This window comes from Triticum urartu, chromosome 7A, assembly GCF_056163025.1.
Source record: "Triticum urartu cultivar PI428250 chromosome 7A, HENAU_Tu73, whole genome shotgun sequence".
NCBI lineage: Eukaryota > Viridiplantae > Streptophyta > Magnoliopsida > Poales > Poaceae > Triticum > Triticum urartu.
In genome coordinates, this window is record NC_141879.1 from 509,626,103 (window position 1) to 509,641,630 (window position 15,528).

Here is a 15,528-nt window from a genome sequence, read left to right on the forward strand (position 1 = left end):
CTCACTCTCGTAAGTGACCGTGAAGGGATTGACAACCCGTAATCGCGTTGGTTGCGAGTACATATCGCTTTGTGCGGGTACGAGGGACTTGAGCGTGGCCTCCTACTGGATTGATACCTTGGTTCTAAAAAACTGAGGGAAATACTTACGCTACTCTGCTGCATCATCCCTTCCTCTTCGGGGAAAACCAAGGCAAGATCAAGACGTGGCAAGCACTCATTACTACTCTTGCTCTCTCCCATCTCCTTTATATTTCAATAAGCTCTGACTCCCTCAGCCACAACACAACTCATTTGCCTTCTCCGTCGCTTGCTTCTAGGGTTCGTGCTTCTTCTCCGTCTCCTGCTTCCAGGGTTCATGCTTCTAACCCGCACACAATCGATTAATTTCTAACCCATACTTCTCTCATAGGTTGCTGGCCGTGGGTGCTTGCCCTAAGCTTCCCATCACAAGCCATCTGCCTTATCCGTCCGCCTACTTTTAAGGTTCGTGCTTCTTCCCCGCACACAGTCTCATTTCAAACAAGTTATTGAAGAGTTTTTATTGGATCTCTTGATTAACTTCCAAGCCGTGCTTCTCTCGTAGATTTTGCTAGCCGTGTGCGCTTACCCTAAGCTTCCCCTACCCAAATGTCCATTCGTCAACCCTCGTTCTTCTTCTGTCACAGGTAAAAAGCATATGCGTAAGCAGCATGCTCCGATCCGTATTTACGTTTCACGTTTAGGTTTTTCATTTGATAGTTATTGAAGCATCAGATCCGATACAACGACTTCATTCTCTAACGGAATATAAAAACCATTTGAAAATCTAAACAAGTGTTATAAACTCTATCATACTGCTTTTCTCGAAGGAGTAGATGAGAAGATTTATGGTAAATTTGTAGTTGTTGCCCGCCTTCAATATAGCTACCATATTTGAAGCTAGCCGTTGTCTACCTTCCACGTTGAAGCTTGTTTTTAAATTGTTATGATATTCTTGTTTTCTTAACATAGCTTTTCTGAAATATTTAGGTATGAATTGCCCTGCCTGCCGCCAACCAGGCGGCCCTTGCGAACCACACCCTGAAGTTATCCAGGAGTTTGAGGTTATTCTTGATGAAAATTGCTGGAGCCGCATGGTTAGTAAGCATCACTAACAAATTAGTTGCTTACAACACAGTAAAAATCGTCACTATCACTCATACCCCCTTGCACCTACACTAGTTCCCCCTACTGCCACTTCTTCGCACATGCCTTGTGTTTTCAATTTCCATTAGTTTGCTTGCCTATGCCTTGATTAATATAGTCCATTAATTTATAATACAATTATGTTGTTATCTATAATTCTTATCAAAAATTCATATCAGATTTAAGAAAACTTTTAACATTAACAGTACGCAAGTTCAAATTTATACTTACAGGTTGTTATTTGCACTATTTTTTCCAGTATGTACCCTGTAATGTCAGAGCTTTTCTCATTGAATACATTGAAGAAGAGAAGAAAGAAGCAAGAAAATTGCGTAAACAGCAGGTAGAGCCAGCCCTTCTTACACATGAAGGAAGGTCTTACAATGCTTTGTTTAAGCATAGGGCAAACTACACAAAGTTCTGCGGTGGTGAGTGGAACATCTTTGCGGCTGATTATGAACTTCGTGCTGGAGACCGCATAGAATTTGAACTACTAGACGAGGGTCTCAATCTCGAAATACAAACATATTGAGATAACAAAAGGCTGCTTCCATTACCCCACGTTGGTAGGTATTTAATATTACAAACATTACAGACTTATCTTCTTTCGCTGTAATTTTATATGCATGAATCGAACTGAATAATATTAACCCGTGTTGGATGTAACTTTATCTAACTTTAAAAGCTTTTTCTTTTTCTAGCTCTCGACGATCTTTCTTCTGACGATTTCGACCATGTTCACTGCTGTGTCTACCCTAAGGATATTGAGCTCACCTACGACCAGACACGATTCTTTCTACAACGCCTTTCCGGAGATACTTTCATCCGTTGCCATCCATTTGTCCATGTCCTGACTCACACTAACACCAAAGACTACGTCATGGTTGGTTACAACTGTCCTTGTTAAAATACCAAAAGTATTTTGCTAATATGCAATATAAACAATACCGACGTAATATTGCTTATATGTAAAATTATAAAAAACCTATTTATTCAAACCTAAAACAACAAAACTTCCGTTGTTCTCTTAATATGTTGTTTTATCTGTTTACACACAAACCTGAACATGCCAGGAACTATATTACTTCGAATATGGAATTTCTTAATGTTTGTGCACTCACCATATTCAGACATCCTTTTATTTATTGCCCAAGTGACAAATCAATGGTTTTAATTTCTATTTAATTTCAATTTTCTTCTAGAAAATTCTGAGGAGCGTTGTCTCAACACTGAAGAGATGGGTGGACATGCCAACCAATGGCAGGGTAACCCTTGAAGCTCCTGGTGAACATACACATGTCATCACTCCTTCATCGTACTACATCTCCAAAAACAATGGCAGGATGGTAATACAAAAGTCTTCTTTCAGAGACTTCATATCAGCTACATCCTTCGTTGAAAAGAATGTTGTTCTAATCACTTTCAAAGAGTGAAATGACCATTCTGTGTCCATAATCATTCAGCGCATCATGTAGATTCCGTCGGAACCAGCACCTAAAATGGAAGCAAACAGTGCATCTCCTAGAATGTTCAACGCTCGTTTCATCATGATGCCTCCAGGAGTAAAACACTGATTACTATAAGTTTGCTAGATAGGATGGTAGAGTAATTTAACTATTATGGACCATGTGCTTGCTTGAACTATAGGAATGTTCTTTTGCAACTTATGTAGCTCTTATAGACACTCAACTTGCTGTTTCAACCATCGGAATGATCCTTTAAAACAAATGTTGTTTGAACCATCAAAATGATTCAATCAAAAAAATGTAGTTCTTATCCTTTGAACAGTTCACAATTCAAAAAACCAAAAAACAAAAAGTTTCATTTTCAAAAATGAAACGAAACAAGAATCAGTTTGTGATTCAAAACCTCTAGCAATACGATGTTATCAAACTTATTCAAACCATCTAGTGAAACATATCTCAATTAAAAACCAAACAGGACTACGTTTTCAAGTCCAAACTATATTTAGTTCAACTTTTCCTAAACACACTTGTACACCGAATAACATAAAAACCGTGCCTCCCTAACCAAGGAAGATTATTAACTGAAAAAAACGTTTCACAACAAAGGCACGACCATGCATCTGCTGAATGTTCTAACGTTTACACGACTACTATCACAGCCAAAGATGCATCACGCAGGCAGCACGCAACGAATAAAAAAATTCAATGAACAAAGACAAGTGAAAATCTTAAAAAAACAGATAAAAAAACCCTTGGTTCCGAAATTCTACGCCTGGAACCGCCGCGTGACTAGCGACTGCTCTTTGGCGGTTTCCTTTTTTGCACGACAAAACAACCCTTTCACTTTTTTGACTCCATTTCATCCTCTTCCTCGAAAGTTTCTCGCCGGCCACAGTTCACCACCGCACACCTCCAGCCATGGACGACGGGAAACTAACAACATTCACTGAACACATCACTACCCACGGTACAACCGTGCTCGAGGTGGTGTACACCAACGACCCAAGGACCATGGAGCGGATCATCAACAAGTACGAAGAATGGCTAAAGGAGGAGAAGAACAAGTTCGTCGGCCTCGACCTCGAGTACACACGTAAGAGCAGTTACATACGACAAGGGATCGCCGTCGTCCAACTTTCCATGCGCGAGCATGTCCTTGTATACCACTATTGCAGGTCCGAGCGCTCCCAGGCGTTAGTTGACTTCCTGCAACGGAAAGCGGTAACTTTCACTAGCGTCGACACCAGGAACGATAAGACCATGCTTGCCCGTGCATGCATCAGAATTCCAGACGAGCACCACGTCGACATCCAGAGGCTATTCTGCATCAAGGGTGGTGGAGAAAGGGACTCCATGGCTGACCTTGCAGCAGCCATCATCGACCCCTCATACAAGAACATGAAGAAATCATTCCCAAAGGAGAAGCACCAGTTCTGGGAGTGGAAGCCACTTTCCCCGATACACCTTGAGTACGTGGTAAAGGACGGGTATGTTAGCTACGAGTTGTACCATAGAATCCTAATCATCAAGAACGGGCTACGTCATCTCCATCAACAACCAATGAAAGAAAGACTCCGCCCACGTAAGAGCAATGACGAGGGATCTTCCAGCGGCTGGAAGCGCCGGAAGGGAAACAGTGGTTGGTAAATTGCGAGAAAATGGATGTCTACATTAAACTAGTAGGAACTACTATTATCATAATTTGGATTGCATGAACCTATGTTGTAAATATGTTTGTTGTTGCTCAAAGATGCTGTGTGTATTGTATTACTATTTTACGTTTGAACTTTGAACACAGTGGTGTGCTCATGTACTAATTTGGATTGTATGAATCTATGTTGTAAATATGTTTGTTGTTGCTCAAAGATGATGTCTGTATTGTATTACTATTTTATGTTTGAACTTTGAACACGGTGGTGTGCTCATGTACAAATGCATACTATGTTTTACATGTCTAAATGCAATTAGTAAGTTATATCTAAATGCAATTAGTAACTTATGTCCCAGTACTGAGCAAGCATATATTGTATCCATGATTATAGAACAAGAGATATCTCACACGATATTGTATTATAATTTTCATGCTCGACCTTTACAAGATGCATTGTGCATTTACAAGAATATGTGATGATATCATTGTAAACTCTCAGTACAATGCTTATTAAACATTGGCGTGAGCAATTCATAAATATTGCAGAAGATCATTCGGTACACAGTCACAAGCGACGAGAACTTTGTTACCTTAACCACATTGAAAAAAATCCTTGCCTCCATTTCACATCAAACACCGCTCCGTCCATTTAGAACATCCTTACTAGTGTACACAGGTTCCTCTCCGTACACCAGTTCTGCACGATGCCACAAAACTACACTACTGTGTGCAACTGACCTATTTACAAGAGTGACTGACTAAGTGTCTACTCAATCCATGCCTATGGTGCCACGCACCCGTGACCCTAGAGACTACACACATATGCATCATTAACCGAGCCCCTCTAACCAGATATTCGGACTGATGCCTCTACTGTCGTACATCTGTGCCTCTAGAATCTTGACACCAGCAAGTGGGTTCAAAACCGTGCCTCCAGACAACCATGCTTGTACTGACTGCAGTGCCTCTGTTTGCTTGATCAACGTGCCCCACTTGAAACCCAAAGTAACTCTACGTGCTCCGCACGCGTGATCGTCAATGCAACTTTAGTGCTCCACAGATGCGTCTCTCACTATAGCCGTACCTCCACAATCGTGCTTGTACTGACTATAATTCCATGCCTCCGTTTTGCTCAATCCACGTGCCTCACATAAAACCAACAGTAACTCTACGTCCTACACACACACGTGCCTCTCGCATGAAACTCATAGTATCTCGCCCGTACAGTTTTGGCGCTGCACACACGTAGCTCTCGGTATACCCGTGCCTCCTCACGACCATACCTGCACTGACTTCAATTATGTGCTTTCATTTGCTTAATCCACGTGCCTCACATAAAAGAGATACACAGTCGTGCCTCAGAGTAAACAACACATGTGCCTCTACTGTATTCAAAACTATAACCCCAATTAAATAATATCCGTCCAAAAGAACATCTTTAAAAGAGATGCACAGCCATACCTCTTCTACAAACATACAACAGCAATGAACACTTAGGTTCTTAGGTTCATATCGTTTCGTATATCAAGACAACATTAAGCCGTAGCATAGATTTTTAAACAAAATCCATTTATGTTCAAAGGCTATAACTAACATCACTGCGGCAGAAGATTGAAGATAACAACAAGCCTCCCATCACGCTCTTTGAAAGTTATCAGCACCAAGCTGTTTACTTCAATAGACGATGCCTGGAGAAAATCACTGAAACCTTCCTGTTTGAACACCATTCTACTACCCAAACCAATGAAGCAGGAGCAAGGAGTGCTCACATATATATCATCGTCACCAGATTCCAAAGTAACTTCAAGGGTTAAAACGCCAGTCCTAGGAAAAGTCACAAACTATAAATAGAAATAACCTGACAAAAACATCAAGCTATCAGAAATAGAACAAAAAATAAAAACTATAAATAGAAGAGATAATAAAAATAAATAAATAAATAAATAAACAGAAACAAAGAAAAAACAGTGGAACAAAATCTGACCATATGATAACCATTAACATTCATGGAATCAATCTTGTGAACAAAAGGACAACAGGTATGTAGACATCATCAAAGAGTTGACACCTCATGAAATACATCTACTGATAATTAAGAAAAACACCACGGGTGTAATAACAACTCCCAACAAGTTCCATCTCGGAGTCGCTCAAACCATCAAGAGCTATAAAATATAATTACACAGGCTCAATAGAACAGGAAAATCATCATGTGCAATAAAACAAGCTAAAAACTTCCTTAAAAATAAACCTTACCAACAGAAGGTAAAGGAGACAACGCATCTCCACGACCAACACAATAAAAATAAATACCAATCCATGTTCCATAGTGTTCAAGCCTAATGGTCATTACATCACGAGGACGAACACCATAATCACTGACCAATCGTTCCCAGGAAGGACCATGGAATTTACTCCTCAACCGACCATGACTAAACAAAACACCATACAAATAACCCTCATTGCACTGAAAAGCAAGATCAGTATCTTCGTCACCCCTCCTTATGGCTAAAGCCCTGCACTCCTCGATGTAACGAGCAAGATGAGCTCTAACACTGCACGGAACATACTGCAGAACAAATCAAAACAAGGATCATAATCAAAACCTAGACAGCATGAGCAGCACCAAAAGAAATAAACGTGTGTACCAAAAATTGAACAATTATAAAATGGTATTCTTACAACACGCCTCCAACAACGCCGATCCAGGACCACACTGAACCCATCTACAGAAGAATCAACAGAAGAACACGGGCCACCAGGCATACGGCAAAAAGGACAAGCCATAACTACAAGGAACACAATGATTATCAAGAACTAATCACACAAAACCCAGTTGAAACTTGACATCTGATAGTGTTGGTAGTCCCCACCCGTAACTACCCCATAAATCTCCATATCCCGGAAATATAATGGGAACAAAAAGAGAAACATTAAAGGGAAACAGGGAACCCACGAAGGCAACCAGTAGGGAACGGCGATCACGCGAATGGGGAAGCGCGGTCGACGCTAAAGAAGGACCGCCGTAAAACCAGGCAACAAGCGCGGCGGCCGGGACAGGAGCCGCCGTAACCACGCGACAAGAGCGGTGGCCGCGACGGACGAAGACGACGGCAAAGAAAGAACAGTCTCACAAGTGTCGCGCGCGGAGCGCCTCGAAAATGTCTCCCGACCACGACGGTTCGCCCACACCAGAGAGAAAACAGATCTCAAAACAGATCAAAAGGTTTTACAAAACATTAAAAGTATAAGGACTAAAGTGAAAAAAGGAAAAACCGAAAAAGGAAACCAGAAACCGGAAAACACGGGAGACGCCGTGCGCGCGACAAGTGTCGCGCGTGGAGCGCCTCGGAAAAGTCTCCCGACCGCTCCGCGCGTGACACTTGGCGCACGCGGAGCGCTCCCCGACTAATCGTTGCGAGGAGCGCTCCTCAATTAGTGATTTCGAAAAAAAAGTATATGCAGGCCGGCGCGGGCAAGGATAAACTCAGACCCCGTATAATCAATTCGTAAAAAAAAATCTCTGAATATACCGAACAGACTCAGAGCTAACTCTTTTTTTATTATCCTTTTCCTCGCGTCAATCCAGCGAACAGATAAACAAGAAAAAACGCGAGGCGAGCGCGGCGCGGGCAGAGGCCAGGACGGCCAGGGCGCGCGCGGAGGCCAGGGCTGCCGGGACGGCGCGAACGGCGGCCGGATCCAACGGCCGGCGCATCGAGCTAGCTAGCTCGCTCCCTTCGAATGGATTGAGCTGCTAGCTAGCTAGCTTCGTTCGAATGGATTGAGCTAGCTAGCTAGCTCCGTTGGAGAGCCAGGGGCGAGCGCGGCGGCCGGGACGGAAGGCCGGCCGGCTATCGGATGATGGCGGGCGAGTGCGGTGGCCGGGGCGGACGAGCGCAGCGGGCAGGCGGACGGGCGCGGCGGCCGGACGAGCTTCATGGCATTGGCAGGAGCAAAGATTCCTCAACCGCCAATGTTGATCGGTATGTAGGGTCTTGGCAAAGTTGTCTTCAAAACTATATATATAAGGATTTCGCATTCGCGTTTACTGGACCCTTTAAAAAAATTTAAGGGTCGAATGATTTTGCTAGGTCTGTTCGGGCTTGTTTTTTCGGCTGGAACCGCAAAAAACGGTTATTTTGCGAGTTTGACTATTTATATGGGGTCTGCTAGAGATGCTTTTACTATTTCTAAAATAGATGGCTCAACTTTGTATTAACTTGGCTCAACTTTGTATTAACTTGGAACGGGAGGGAGTAGATGTGAGGTACGATGTAGTAACATAATCGGACCCAAACATAATTATACCTCTAACAGCCCCAAACATAATTATACTTCTAACAGCGCGCTGAGCATCCGCCGAATCCTCTGGATTTGTTTCGAACGACCCGGCCTCCTAGCTTCATATCTTGAGAATTTATCGCTGAACAGCGGAAGATTGCACACATTGGGCTGCCACTCAGCATGATACTTTTGTTACTACCACAAGAGAGGAGAGTGCACCAGTTCCAGAATCCAGCGTTTAGCCGGATCATCATCATCATCATCAGTACATAAATATGGCTAGAGCCGAATAGATTCCATACATGAATGAAGATACCTATATCTGCTCAATCGTGTGCCCACAGAAGTGGCCGAGTGGGTAAGGTACGGCCATCAGAAATCCAAACCGTAGTTCAGTGCAATTACAAGGGATGAAACAACCAATTACACGTGACACACCTCAGGTAAACTTCAACAGGAAAAGAAAAATCCAAGGCTTGCTCACACCTCTACCGGTACCCTACAGGTCATCTGGCGCCTTTTCACCTCCCCTCGGCTTTGATCAGCTGAGAGAAAACCCGGCTCATCGACACGTCGGAGAGGTCGTGGTCAGGCTCGTGCAAAGCTCCGTCCTCCGCCATCGTCACGCTGATGCTCTCCATGGCACCGACGTGCTGAACCTGCGACGACAGGTCGACGATCCGGTTCATGCTGTTCACGTCCGACACGGTCGAAGAATCCACGTCCTGGAGCTGCAGGACATACTCCAAGTTCCAGAGGACGTCCCCCATCGACGGCCGCTCCACGCCGTAGTCTGCCAGGCACTTCTCCACCGTCTCACCGAACTTCCTCAGAGAGTCCGGCCTGATCGCGCCGGAAAGCTTCTGGTCGACGATCTGGTGCAGCTCCCCTCTCTTCTGCCACTTCATTCCCCACTCTGCCAAGTTCACCATTTCCCTCGGGAGTGAAGGGTCGATCACCGGCCTCGCACAGAGCACCTCCAGCATGACAACACCGAAGGAGTAGACGTCTGACTTCTCGGTCAGCTGCTGCCTTCGGAAGTATTCAGGGTCGAGGTACCCAAAGCTGCCCTTCACTGCAGTGCTGACGTGAGTCTGATCCAGCTCAGGCCCAGTCTTTGATAGCCCAAAGTCGGCGACTTTCGCGAGGAGATTCTCATCAAGCAAGATGTTTGCAGACTTGACATCACGGTGGATAATGGCCTTTGCAGAACCGGTATGAAGATAGTGTAGCCCCCTTGCTGCTCCAATGCAGATCTCCAGCCGCTGCTTCCAGTTGAGTGAGGGGTTGTCTGAACCATACAGGTGGCTTTTGACGGTTCCGTTCTCCATGTACTCATAGACCAAGATCATCTCATTCCTTTCATCACAGTACCCAATAAGAGACACCAGGTGGCGATGACGCAGACGCGAAAGGAGTTCGATCTCTGTCCGGAACTCATTCAGACCTTGCTGGGACTTGGGGTTTCCTCGCTTCACGGCAACCTTTGTGTCATCCCTCAAAGCTCCCTTGTAGACTTTCCCAAAACCTCCAACTCCAATCACCCAGCTCTCATCAAAATTGTTTGTTGCTTCTTGGAGCACATTGAAGGCGAAGCGATATCCATAGCTTCCATTCAGACCTGATGTTAGTGTAGTACCATAAGAAGTTCTACTTCCTGTACTGAGAGACGTGAGCCCATTGATAGAGAAAGGCATCCAGGTCTTGGAGTGCTGCTTGTCGTCGGTCTTCTTCCTCCGGCAAAGCAGTACCACAACAAGGACAATTATCAGAAGCCCAACAACCCCAAGGACTGAGCCAATAATTATGGGCAACTTTTTGTTTGAACCGTTATTCCCAACAGTGAAAGCAGAACCAGAGCCACTGCCCATCTTCATAATCTCAAGGCCATTCAGAATCCCATCAGGCAATGCATTGTTCAAGGTGGATGGACCAATACTGATGCTGAGCTTGCTCGACGCATCATTTGAAGAAAGAACCACATCAACATAGATAGCTGTAGCCAATTGATTCACCGATTGCTCTGAGAGATCAAGATCATGCTGTGCAAAGAATCCTCCCACATATGCATTGAAGTAGAGCTGGTTCAGTGCCTTGCTGACTATATCACAGAAGTGAAATCTTATCAGATAGCTGAAGCCTGCATCCACATCAAACTGCCATGTCATGTTGAAAAGTGCGTTGGATGTGTTTGAAGCCGCCAATTCTGTAGCTGTACTGTACACAATATCAGGGGCCGTCAGTGGAGTTGCTCCACCTTTCCTGTAGTTGATAGCCTTGCCATATTGAGCAGTTTTAGTCACACTGGGGTTCAGTATGTACTTCTGATCCTTCTGCCAAGTCCTCGAGAGGGTATCATTGTTCGGGAAGACCTTCGGACCACCCATGTTGACACGATACACTGTCTCCAGTGACTGTGTAGTCAAACCGCTGTATTGCTGCACAGGGTTGACCATATTGGCTACATCGGCTATGAGATCATCTGGAACAGAAATCACTTCAATTGCATTGATGAATGCAATTCCGTTTGACGGCTTGAAGGAAATGACAAGATGGTCACGTGTGATGTTCAAAGAGTATTCCTTGAACAGCGGCGCCGTCTTGTCCGGCTGCTGGAAATCACTGAGCAGGAGCACATCTTGGGTCGACACGGTGAACTTGGCGGTGGAGAGATCATAACTCTGGTAGATGAAGGGGTAGAAGTAGAGGCGAACAAAATGCCGCCCCTGCTTCTGGATAGGAAAAGTATAGGATGACGGGCTCGTGAAGATGCGGGCAGTCTGGTAAAGCACCGGGTTGTCAAACGAGGACACCCCGTTGGCCGAGGTGCCGGCAAGGATGTCTTGGGAGGTGGCCACGGTCACCGGAGCTGCCCCATCGGCAGCAAAGTCCCTCCCGAGAACCGTCGTGCCCTTGGCAGACCCACAGTCAACCAGGTAGCTGTCGGCAGGCTTGAAATCCACTGATTGTGCTTTGCAGATCCCAGCAGATGACCAGAAACACAAGATCGCCAAGGTCACCACTTGCAACTTCCTCCTTCCCATCATAATGTTGACCTGAGTGACGAAAAAATGTGCAAAATGTTTGAGATGACATGTACAATTTCAAGCTATATATTACTCCTCTAATAAGAGGATAAAAGCTGGATGTAGAAATATGCAGGAATTAGTAAAGCAAGACTGGCATGTATAGCGGATAGTAAGGCAAGAATATCAGATATACAGAACTGCACTGACTCGCATCCCCAACCAAACTAGTTCTAAGATCAACTGCAAAGTAAGTAGTGGCAAATTGTCAAAGTGCAAAGTAAGTACTCCCTCTGTAAGTGATCTAAACGCTCTTATATTTAGTACTTGCAAAAATTCAAAATTCCCTAGCCCACGGGATCACACCACAGGATCCCCACTGAGATCAGGACGAAGCAATAAAAAATAGTAAAGCAAACAGAATCCTAACTATGGAGGCGTTCTTCACACTTCTCAGGATGAAGAACTGGATTTGTTGGCCCACAGCAATGGAAAGGTCAAGACCAACTAGAACTACCCAAGCAAGCTGGGGATTCTTTACCAAGAAGAAATCAGTCCTGGTGGGAATGGGATCGCCGATCTCCCCTCCAGCCCAATGCAGCAGAAAGGGGAGGAGAGCTCAGAGCTGGATTGGTAGCCTCAGGCGTGGTGGGCGGCGCCAGCCAAGAGAGGGGATAAGTGGTGGGCGGCGCCGATTTGGGAGAAGATGACGGCGTGAGAGTTGGGAGGAGGTATGGACCAGACCACCGTTGCTGGTTGAGGTTTGGCAACGAGCGCCGAATTTATTCTACGCAGTATTGTTTATCAGTTTACATATGCTGGTATAAAATAATGAGGAATATGTGAATATCCAGAGTTTCTGTTCCATAATATCTCTCCCTTTTTACCTACTACGACGACGAGATTACTCACATCTTTGCATTCCATCTCATTCTCTTTGTGAGGTTGAAGGCATTTCCGTAGCCAACTTCAAATCAGAGCACGAAGAGCAGTACTGCTATTGATTTTTGTTTCCTGATAGTAGACTACTAGTAGTAGAAAATGATAAATAAAACCGTCCCGCTATTAATCCGGAGGGGAAAGAAAGAAGGAAGAAAAGAAGAGAAACAGCAACAGAAATGAAGAAGGCCGGCAAGAACAGTACGCTCGTGAAGAACACAAGAAAGAAGAAGCCGGATCCGGTGAACGCACGCACCTGTCCCGGCCCACCGGAGCGCCCCGCGGCGGGCATTCGGCGAGATCCGGCCCGAGATCGACGCCCCTCCGCCGCCAACCGCTCCAAGCGCCCCCGAGGCGGAGCAGCAAATGCGCCGGAGAAAGCGCCTCGAGAAGAGGCAGAGCCCACCACCACCGTCTGGACCGGACCGGAGGGAGCCGGCAGGGGAAGGGAGGAGATAAAGGTGGCTTTTTTCTTGGACTTGAGGAGTTTTCAGCTTTACTCGGAGCGAGAAAACGCTAGGCTAGAGAGAGAGAGGAGAGAGACGGGAGTTAAGAGGAGGAGGGCGAGGGGTGGCTGCCACCTTGGGAAGGAATAATAACAGCTAGGTTCGATTCAGCAGGACAGAAGCGCAGCCGGTGAGCTGAGCTGAGCTGACAGAGACGGTGCTGATGAGCTCTGCTTAGTTTAAGTAGGACTGGTTTAGTTTAGTTTAGTTATTATGCGGAACGAAACTCTGCTGTCTGATTATTGCGTCCGCCGCTGGGGTTCGGCGGTGGCTAAATTTGGGGAATCGTGCACATGCACATGGTGAGCCTAACCCTAACCCTAACCTAACCTGACCGTGTTGTTATTTGGCGCAAGCCGAGGCTCTGCTTTCTCCGCGCACTTGCAGAAGTTTACGGATTGATGCGAAGGCAACGCCAACCAGCGGTGAGGGAACAGTGGCTTGCACCGTAAGCTGTTGTTGCGGCCACGACTATCTTGCGCGCTTCTCCGCCCACATGTCTCGGCAAATGTGTCATATGATCGTATCTATCCTCGACCCCAAGAAGCGATCGTGAATTTCGGACTTTTTTGACGCTATTGTAGTGTTAAAAACGTTCTTATATTATGGGACGAAGGGAATACATAGGAATAGAAATCAATTCCTACAAACCAAAGATCTTCGAAGGAAATTTTCCTTTACAAGTTCTATCCTATAAATTCTAAAAAAATTCTACAAACCAAATCAAAGGAGACCTAAAATCGCTGCCCTTCGTTTTCTGCCAGGGAAATCGCTTCTCTTCGTGGAGGCAGGGGACCGGAATCGTTCTCGATTGACCCAACAAAAATCGGCATTTTCATCCATGCACTCGTTTGACCACCACGCGTGCGTGCATGCACATGCCCCTGTTAACACTTTTTTTTGGAGAAATGTTAACGCTAACATTTTATTCGGTTCGTGATATTTGTGCTCCTCACGTCTAACCCTTCCGTTCCGTTTTCAACAATAAACATGGTCAATCAGATGGTACTGCCATGTTTTGTACGGAGTATTTTATTTTAGAGGGGGTGCGTATCTATTTTCTCTTCCACATAAGCCAATAAAAACTTGTAGAAAGAAAAGAAAATAATATCTTTAGTTGTAGGGCTCATTCGGTTTGGAGGAAATCTAAACGTAGGAATTTAGAGTAGTATAGGAATTTGATAGGATGGCACTTGCCACCCTAAGGAATTGACTTATCTCGTTCCTACGCACAAAATGAGCTTTGAGTGGATGTGTAGTTTCCTCCAAAAGCATAGGAAATGAATAGTATTCCTATGAAATTTCTTTACGCATTTCCTACAAACCGAATGCATATATAGGAAATTTTTCTCTGGAATCCTTGTTCCCATGTTTTTCCTATAAAAATCCTCCAAACCGAATGAGGCCGTAGTGGGCTAAGAAGCATGACCGGTACTCAGCAATCAAACATTTTAGTTCCACGACTAGACATTGTTCTGACTTCCTTGAAGGAGAAGTCATTCGGGAGCAGAAGCAATAAGAGTGGAGCAACAGTGAAGGCGTCTGCAGTTGCTTGATGGAGGGTTGTCTTCCTTTAGAATCATCGTGTCCGCTGTCTTTGTCGGTGTGTTTTCGATTGGTACACCTACGATGTTGGGATGCAAGTATCGGGGCTGGGTAGTCCGCATAAGATCATGTTGTAGTAGTTTCCTCGGTTTTTTGTTAAATTAATCAGGTAATTTTTTAAAAAATCAATGAGACAAATCTATTGCCCCTGTTTTGAGGAAAACAATATTTTAATTCAGCTTTGCCTTATATATTTATTTACTTTTGAACATAATTTGGATTGATAGTTAAACGTGGTCCTTTTTTGAACCCCTCACTCTCGAGAAAAAGCTAGCTGCCACCACTCTCCACCAACAACGCCACGAGTCCCACTCTCCTCTGCATTCTGCTCCGGCGGCCGAAAGGGTGATAATTGTGTCGTTGTGCTTGGATGTGAGGACTCTCGGCCACATGGGCAGTTCAATGTGCTCATTAGCGCATGCCCCGTAGATGTGGATCACCCAAGGCACATTAGCATGGTGTACTCCTTCGGTTTGAATCGGGGTTTGAAACCAAACAAACTTCTCCTCGGTAGACATATGGGGCAATTTAGGTGAGAATTCATGTAGACCTTACTTTCTATTCACCTGTGGCGTCTGGGAGATCTGGGAAGGGTGTCCACCACGACAGTACTTCATATCTTACTCATTTGGCTCCTTCACTTGACGGTGACATTTGACCAGTTTAGGCGCGCCACCGAGCTTGTGAGATAATATCTTCCTCAGGTTTGTCTAGCTGTTGGAAATATGCCCTGCAGACAATAATATATTTATTATTATATTTTTCAAGTTCATAATTTAGTTTATATTTCTGTGTATAATTGCATTGATTCTTGAATATGAAATTGGGAGGAAAACTCAATTGCATGTGTGAAAGCATAAATACCAATATGATCCCTAGTCA

The 15,528-nt window shown here is 44.8% G+C and overlaps 2 protein-coding genes across 2 annotated transcripts; one reads left to right on the forward strand and one right to left on the reverse strand.

Moving 5' to 3' along the window:
- The first annotated feature begins 3,550 nt into the window (after nt 1-3,550).
- On the forward strand, nt 3,551-4,279 carry LOC147960188 (uncharacterized). The gene has a single exon (XM_087533203.1). It carries the CDS (start codon nt 3,551-3,553, stop codon nt 4,277-4,279), a length of 729 nt encoding a protein of 242 aa, XP_087389329.1.
- Nucleotides 4,280-8,820: 4,541 nt separating this feature from the next.
- LOC125522258 (receptor-like protein kinase HERK 1) lies at nt 8,821-13,167 on the reverse strand. Its single transcript, XM_048687334.2, has 2 exons — nt 12,792-13,167; nt 8,821-11,626 (listed from the first exon to the last, which is right to left on the reverse strand). The coding sequence occupies exons 1-2, from the start codon at nt 12,825-12,827 to the stop codon at nt 9,092-9,094; spliced, it is 2,571 nt and encodes an 856-aa protein (XP_048543291.1). The 5' UTR covers nt 12,828-13,167; the 3' UTR covers nt 8,821-9,091.
- Between the last annotated feature and the right edge of the window lie 2,361 nt (nt 13,168-15,528).

Excerpts from the sequence above, each read along its gene's own strand:
- LOC147960188 (XM_087533203.1), top strand. The coding sequence starts at position 3,551 with ATGGACGACGGGAAACTAACAACATTCACTGAACACATCACTACCCAC.
- LOC125522258 (XM_048687334.2), bottom strand. The coding sequence starts at position 12,827 with ATGCCCGCCGCGGGGCGCTCCGGTGGGCCGGGACAG. Across the intron at positions 11,627-12,791 it reads GCTCCGGTGGGCCGGGACAG|GTCAACATTATGATGGGAAG; the intron begins GTGCGTGCGTTC and ends TTCGTCACTCAG.